This window comes from Temnothorax americanus, unplaced genomic scaffold (genome assembly GCF_048541705.1).
Source record: "Temnothorax americanus isolate GAGA-0224 unplaced genomic scaffold, ASM4854170v1 Scaffold60, whole genome shotgun sequence".
NCBI lineage: Eukaryota > Metazoa > Arthropoda > Insecta > Hymenoptera > Formicidae > Temnothorax > Temnothorax americanus.
The window spans coordinates 21,320-28,641 of record NW_027509752.1 but is presented as its reverse complement, the minus strand read 5'-3'; the positions used below and the strand labels follow the sequence as shown (position 1 = coordinate 28,641).

Sequence of the window (7,322 nt, the reverse complement as noted above, 5' to 3'; positions counted from 1 at the left end):
AAATCATATAACTTAAATGTACTCACCCTTATATGTACGGGCGCCTCGAACGTTGACCCGTTAAAGAGGTATCTCATTCTTGGAGGTATCTGCTCGTATAGAGTAAATTCAAATTCTATTTGCATTTGTACTTTCGATTGAGGTACTAAAAAATTAAATTAACTTCTTTCGCACTTAAATAATCCCTGGGGATCTTCAGTTGCGTGTTTTTTGCGAGTCGAGATCGTACTGACTATCGCTCGAGTTTTCGGGTTTTACATGTTTTCATATTTTTGACATCTGGATTTTATTACTTTTAGTCCTTTTCGAGAGGAAGAGAAAGAGGAGAAGTGTGAGAAAGAAAAAGAGACAAATATTTTTTGTTTATAGCTATGGATACATGTTGTGAGCTTCGTTGCGGATACTAGATTTTTTCACGTTTTCCACATCGCTTTGCATAGCAATATGGTACGAAGGAAATCGTAAAAGTTGAGTGTGTCGCGCGTGTTCGTGTGCGCGATATCTGCCTCGAACTTTACCGATATATTACTGACAGACATTGTTTCGTAAAATTTGTCTCTGTACTCGCTTCGCTCCAATAACATAATTTCCTCGATCTGATTCGCACTCGTATACTCGGGGTTGGTTCGCTTTCCACCTATACAGACTTTTTGTAGGTATTCTGTTGTTCAGTGTCCGCTGCAGTTTTTTTCCTGTTCGGCCGGGAGCGGGGGTGCTCCTACTTTCTTTTCTTGGTTTTTATCGTCCTTCACCGTCCCTCGCGCTAGATGCATGTAGTAAATTGGTCACCGAGTCCCACAGTGCTCCGACTAAATGTATTGACCATCCGTATATAGTATGTAGTGCGTAACCGTGTATAATAGTGTTGATTATTAGCTTTGCCGTCCTTGCGCAGAAGTATATTCCGATTAATCCTGCAGTTACGTTGCCAAAACTTAAGAATATTCCCCAGATTTTTTTCTAGGCATTTTCTGTGATTTTATGTAAAGAATTCTCGTCCAAGAGGTAAGAAGGTGACGTCTTTTTTTTATACTTGAAATTTGTGGTGTCAATCTGTGCTTTTATTTAAGAATCACAAACTGACACGTCTTTATTTACTGTTTATTTGAAAATGTTTTGAATATTCCTGGATCCCATTAGTCAATCAAACTCTTCGAAACATTCGAAGCGCTAAATGACTCGAATTCGAATAAGCAAACAATTTCCTAATTCACAGTAAGTAGTTAATAATAACTTATTATAGTTATATACGTATAGTAAGTATAGTAAGTATAATAAGTATAGTATAGTAATTTGTACTCAGCAATTGGTGTTGCTCTGGTTTTCTACATTTATTATATGGGAATGTAGGTAAAGATAAAAACGGCCGTCCTCTCCGTCGCCCGTGTTATGGTCGGTTCCCCCATTACGCCACGTGCTACTGTATTCAATATCTCAGTCTTTTCGGCGGGAAATATTATGTGGTCTCTCAGTTTTTCAAGGTCTTGGTTAGTGTAAATGCCGCTTGTAGCTAAGGATCCGGGATCGTTGTAATCCCAGGTAGGCTTGGTCATCGGCTCCATTATTGTAGGTTATCTGCTGTATTCTACATTTTATGTTATGCTATATTATCCGTCGTTTGGATGGTAGGAAGTATCCTACTGCACGAGATTTGCATTTCTGTTTTAAAAAGTATATGCGTTTGTGAGGTGTTAAAAAGTATGTTTTGTTTCCCTTTGATACTGGCAATTGTTGATAACATTCTTGAGTTTGGCGTATTTTTACTTCTACCAGAGTACATTTAATTATATGTACTACTTCTCCAGAATATATTTGTATTTATACAGAAAATTGTTAAAAGATTACTTTTGGTATTAAATGTATCCTGGGCCCTTTATGATTTGGTACGCGAAGTCGTCGGGAGCATGGATTGCAAGGCTAAGCGTGTTTTTCATTACTTGCCGGGGGTGCTCTTACTTCTTTTTTCTGATTTTTGTCATCCTTGGATGTCCCTCGCGCGAACGCGTTAAGAACGTATTAATAAAGATATTGTACATGTATGTACAATGTATTTCATATTTTTTATGTACTTTATGTGTATTTCAAACACTTTATATGTATTACATATTACATATTGTTTATGTTAAGAATAAAATGCAGTTTGCACGAATTAAATTACATTGTCCTTATGTATCCATGAATTGTGTGATTCACCAAATCCCAGCCATTTCACGTAGACCTTGTTACCCCTTCTACGCAGTATTTTATATATATCTTTATTTTTTTGTTCAATTTTTTCAGTGTGTCCCTCGTGTGTTTGAAAGAACCAAGTTTCTCCAACAAGTCCACACAATAACTTTTAATATTGGTATCCGTAGTTTGTTGTATATATATTGTACAATTGTCATACTTAGTGTTTACCTTAATTTCTTGCGCACTTATAAGTAACTGGTGGCAACCTTTGATTTGCGTGCTCTTTGCGAGTCAAGATCGTACTGATTATCGCTCGAGTTTTTCAGGTTTTACATTTGTTCTTAAACTATTTAATATAGTTTTCATATTTTTGACATCTGGATTTTTATTACTTTCCGTCCTTTTGGAGAGGAAGAGAAAAAAGAAAAAGAAAAGAAAGAAAGAAAATTTTTTATAGCTGTAGATACATATTGTACGATACATTACATAGATTGTTATAAACACTTGGTCGCGCATCTAAGCTATTTGAATGATACAATGATACAGTGATACAAGTGGTGACGCTTTTAGATTATTCGAATGAGTATACGTAAGTATAGAGGGATGTAGAAAGGGCCCAGAGAAGATACAAGGATATGGAAGGATGTAGAAGATTCTTACTCCGAGTCAGAGATAATGTCAAATTTGATACCCGACCCGACAATTTTGACTTCTCTAACCCTTATATACTGAAAAATAAAATATATTAAAACAAAAAATTATTGCACAAGTGCATTTATTAATGCACAAATTATTGCACAGCACAAAACACTTACACCATCGCACGGATATGTAATTTTCAGCTGCATCTTGACACTTTCACTATACTTTTAGTAAGGCGTTTTTAAAGCAAACTGTCCCTCAACGTATTGAAAGTTACTAAAACAAAATAAATGTTGTTTCAATTGTTTGCGTAAGGGAGACTTACCATGGAGTTCCAAAAGTAAACACGTTTGCACCCTGTGTAAGCAGAAACATTACACATTAATTTATCGCGAACACAATACTGCGAATACTGTCTCAGTATTCGGTATAGGGTCGGTTATCGGGTCCAACGAATCAAAAAGTTCTCCTCGGGGATACCCGCGACCGAGGTTATTCACGACCCGGATTCCCGATTACCAGAGGGTCTGACCAAGTCGACAATTCTTATGGGGAGATCTGAATTATAGTATTCCGCGCGTTTGTTTAAAATGTATTGTTCGAATACTTCTTCGACGTTAGTACACTCGTAGCACTCGGTTGCAGGGCGGTAATCAGCTAGGGTTTTATTACACTCGAAACACGTCTAAAATTCCGTTCGCGGTCCGTACTGTACGAAGTGCCAGAGTACGCTTTCGAATTTTCTTATTCTCTATAAAATTACGCTGTTGATGAGCCTAAAAAAGAAGGAAAAAGTGCAAAATTAAGGAAACGGCACTTAAAAAAAAGTTGCAATTTTGACAATAAATTTTTGTTTTTTTTTAGTCCTTTTTCGTGTGAGCAAATTGAAATTTTCTGCGGATAATTTACAAAATTTTCATTGCAATATTCGCAGTTTATCCTTTGAGATAAGATGCCAATTTGTCGAGACTAGCGGTGAGAAACTTGTATGAATCAATAAATCGCAATTAGACGCAAGTTTTCTTATCTTTATCTTCGGTGCTTTTAACGTGTTTCGTGAACGAGACGTATTTTTCTTCCGTTATCGGTAGTACGTTGATCGAGCCTTCGAACGCGGTAGCTATTTCTTTTACGATAAAATACGTGTCGTAACCGGATAAATTGTGGAAAACTATAGGAATGTAATAAGAATCTTTATAATTTAAATTGCAATTTGAATGCGCGGGACCTCTGTAACGACCGGTCAGATGACAATGATCGTGTAAGGTAAACGCCCCAATAGCCGACCATTTAAGACGCCTGGAAAATAGAAATTTAATTTTTATATATATTAACAAGTCTTATTTATAAGCGGATACGACGAAACGAAAGCTTGGATTCTCTAGTTTCTGGAAACCATCCAATAATTTGTTTCATCGGTAATAGTTAATTTGATTTTTTCGGAAAATGCGAGAAAAGGAAATGTCCCAGTACCCGACCATCAGTTTTTAATTATGTCCCGATACCCGGCCACTCGATGTCCCTATTATCAACCAGTCACAGATGAAAGCAGAGACAACTTTTTTTATATCATTCAGTATTTCTTTATTAGTAAGACAAAGAAATTTTTGGTAACTTCAGGTACATATAGCAACAGTTTGTAAAATATCTTCGCTTTATCATTTTTGTTTTTCTTTTTTTAGTTCTTTTTGCAATTTTTTCAATTCAGCCCAGCTGCCTTTTTTTCTTTTCTCGTTCCAGCTTCTTTTGTTCTTGCGCTCGCTTATTCTCTTCTTGCACACGTTTCTTCTCTTCTTGCATTTCCTTCCTTCTCTTTATCCTATCTTCTTTTTCACGTAGAATATTTCTTTTTTTCTCTTCTTTAGATTTTTCATATTCCACTCACTTATCGGAAGTAGCCACAGTGGGAGGCTTGGGACCGTTGAGAGGCCTCTTCCTTTTTTTGTTTGGAAGATCCGGGGGCCAAAATAGGGCATCTTTGAACGGATATGGAGTACCTTCGGGGGCTCTGCTGTCGAGTCTCACGCCTGCTGCAAATTAAAAGACGCCAAATACAGGAAAAATTTAAACATTTTTGTATTTTTGTATTTTTATACAAACCTGCGCCCGGTTCATTTTCCAAAATAAATTGTTCAGTCTCCAAGGAGGCCGTTGCGCATTTTATTTCGATTGCGTCGTCGAATGATTGACCAGCGCCGCTATTTTCGTCGAGATTGATCGTTGCCAGAGTTCCATCGTGTTCGACCGCCAGCACAACGATGCTTTGATCTGCCCCCAAACTCAGACTCTCATCCGCCGTAATTATTGCAGCGCAATCCGTCGGGGTTCTTCTACCGTCTTCGGCCGTCGTTCTCTCGGCGTCCTCTAACTTTTGATCGTCGCTCGGTACCGCTGCATCGTCGATTGTGTCCGAATTTACACTTATTTTGTCGTAGCCTATATATACAAACACAAAAATATCTAAAACATAAATTAAAAATTAAATAAAATGAACTTCGTGGAACCACTACAAAAAAAGCAGTCAAAAAACAGTTTTCCTAAATTGTCTTTTTATACCAGTGACGACTCCCTTCATTTGCAACCAAAACGCAAAAAGTCCTTGATTTTCTATCGCGCCACTCCAAAAACCAATACGCTCCGATTCGATAAACTCTGGTAGCAGACCGGCTGGTAGCCGCTCTTCGAAGAATTTCAGAAACTTCGCCGATTTGGTATCCTCAGCTTGACTCTCGACTTCGTTGTTTTCCTTGGATTTTTGTTCCTTTAAACCTTTTCTAAGAACATCAAAATCGACGGAATTTGCCAAAAACGGGAACAATCCACAAGACGCGAAGCCACGAATAATTGTTCCCGTGAGATCCATGCTGTCGATTGCAATTTTCAGCACTGGCGCAAATTTGTCTTTTGTTAGACGATCTCCGTCGTGGTCAAGTCTCCACTTGTTGACTGTTTTTTTCCATGACGATTTCAGCGGGTGAAATACCGCGACATCCAAGGGCTGCAAAATATGCGTAGCATTCGGGTACAATGCGATCAGTTCGATTTGATGATTCCTGCAGAACTCGCTCAGAGGCATCGTACAATGCGAAGAATGGCCGTCGACATAAAGAAGGACGGGAAACTCGACGTTATTTTCTTTCAACCATGGATAAAAAACGTTTGCGATATATTCGTAAAACGTCTCGGCGGTCATCCACCCCCTTTCCGATGTACCGATGCTCCAACCTTTAAGGACGTTTCGAGCTACGCTCGCCGGAATTCTCTGGTACCAATACATCACCATTGGTGGGGCCATTACACCCGCCGCGTTAACCATAAAGAGAACGGTGAGGCACTCCTTTTCATCCCCATTGACGACTTTATAAACCGATCTCGCACCTTTTCTTGCAATCACATTCTCTGCCTTCGGACATAGGAAGAATGCACTCTCGTCGCAATTGTAACTCTCGAGGGATCAATATTCAACAAGTTTTGCGTTGTTAAGTAGCTCTCGACCTCGGCGAACCAATTTCTGAGTTTTTCTTCCGTCGCCGAAGCGCGACTATAACTCAGATTTTGAGCTATTCTTTGGCTAAGTTCCGGGTGACGACGGAGAAACGCCTCGTACCAATGACGGCCGGGACGATTCTCTTTGAACGGCGTTGGTCGTTTGAGTCTCACAACCAATCGTGCAACACTGTCACAGAGCTGATCCTTGGATATCGAGAAACCTTTTTCACTGACATGAAAGATCCACTTGACAAGCTGGTTTTCTTCTTCCGCAGACAGAATACTAGACGGTCCCTTCATGACGAGTTGTGAAACACCTTGTTTGTGCCTTGTATAGAGAGTGCTTCTCGGAACGTTGTGCATTTTACTCGCAGTTTTCAGAGGCACGCCCATTCTTACTGCAGCGAGAGCAGTTTTTATCGACGATTCTGTATACTTTTCTGTTTTCGACATGATGCCAGCGTCTATAGTAACATAAATAGATAAGTACATACTTGAAATATGCGTGGAAAGACTTTTTGCATAATGCTCGATTAACCTAAATTCGCGATTTGAGAGGTTACGTTTAAGACTTTTCCAATGTAAATACAATTATAATACAATAACAAACTTGTGTACGGAGCCAAATTTGTAAAATGTTAGATATCATACTTACTGCGAATAATCACCTCAGTTTAGCGTAATTCTAAACACACTAGTAAACAATGCCGCACTTTAAGCACACTAGTAAACAATGCCGCGCGTCAATGCTGATCGTTCCATCAAGGTTATGGCCGCTGAGTTCGTTGCGTCCGGCTATTGGGACATTACACGATCGCTTGGTTGTACCAGTATCCAGCCACTTGGTTCGCTATTGGTACATCATACGGTTGAAACGTCCGAGTATCCAACCATGCAAATTAACAATTTATCAGCAATTCTAACTAAATGTCGACCCTAGATTTGCATTCTCTACATCTTCCTGAATATAAAAAGCTATAACTTATTCAATATATATAAAAAATGAAGGCGACAATAGT

General features: G+C 38.8%; 1 protein-coding gene and 1 pseudogene across 1 annotated transcript; both read right to left on the bottom strand.

The window, feature by feature from the left end:
* Window positions 1-501: 501 nt before the first annotated feature.
* On the bottom strand, window positions 502-2,935 carry LOC143905365 (uncharacterized). The gene is made up of 2 exons (XM_077420773.1): window positions 1,347-2,935; window positions 502-960 (listed from the first exon to the last, which is right to left on the bottom strand). The coding sequence occupies exons 1-2, from the start codon at window positions 1,560-1,562 to the stop codon at window positions 739-741; spliced, it is 438 nt and encodes a 145-aa protein (XP_077276899.1). The 5' UTR covers window positions 1,563-2,935; the 3' UTR covers window positions 502-738.
* An 886-nt stretch (window positions 2,936-3,821) lies between these two features.
* LOC143905356 (uncharacterized) lies at window positions 3,822-6,846 on the bottom strand (annotated as a pseudogene).
* Window positions 6,847-7,322: the final 476 nt, after the last annotated feature.

What these genes read in the sequence shown, in the direction of transcription:
- LOC143905365 (XM_077420773.1), bottom strand. Translation starts at nt 1,562, where the DNA reads ATGGAGCCGATGACCAAGCCTACCTGGGATTACAACGATCCCGGATCC. An exon ending in CCGTTTTTATCTTTACCTAC is followed by an intron (nt 961 to 1,346) that starts ATTCCCATATAA and finishes GAAAATGCCTAG; the next exon opens with AAAAAAATCTGGGGAATATT.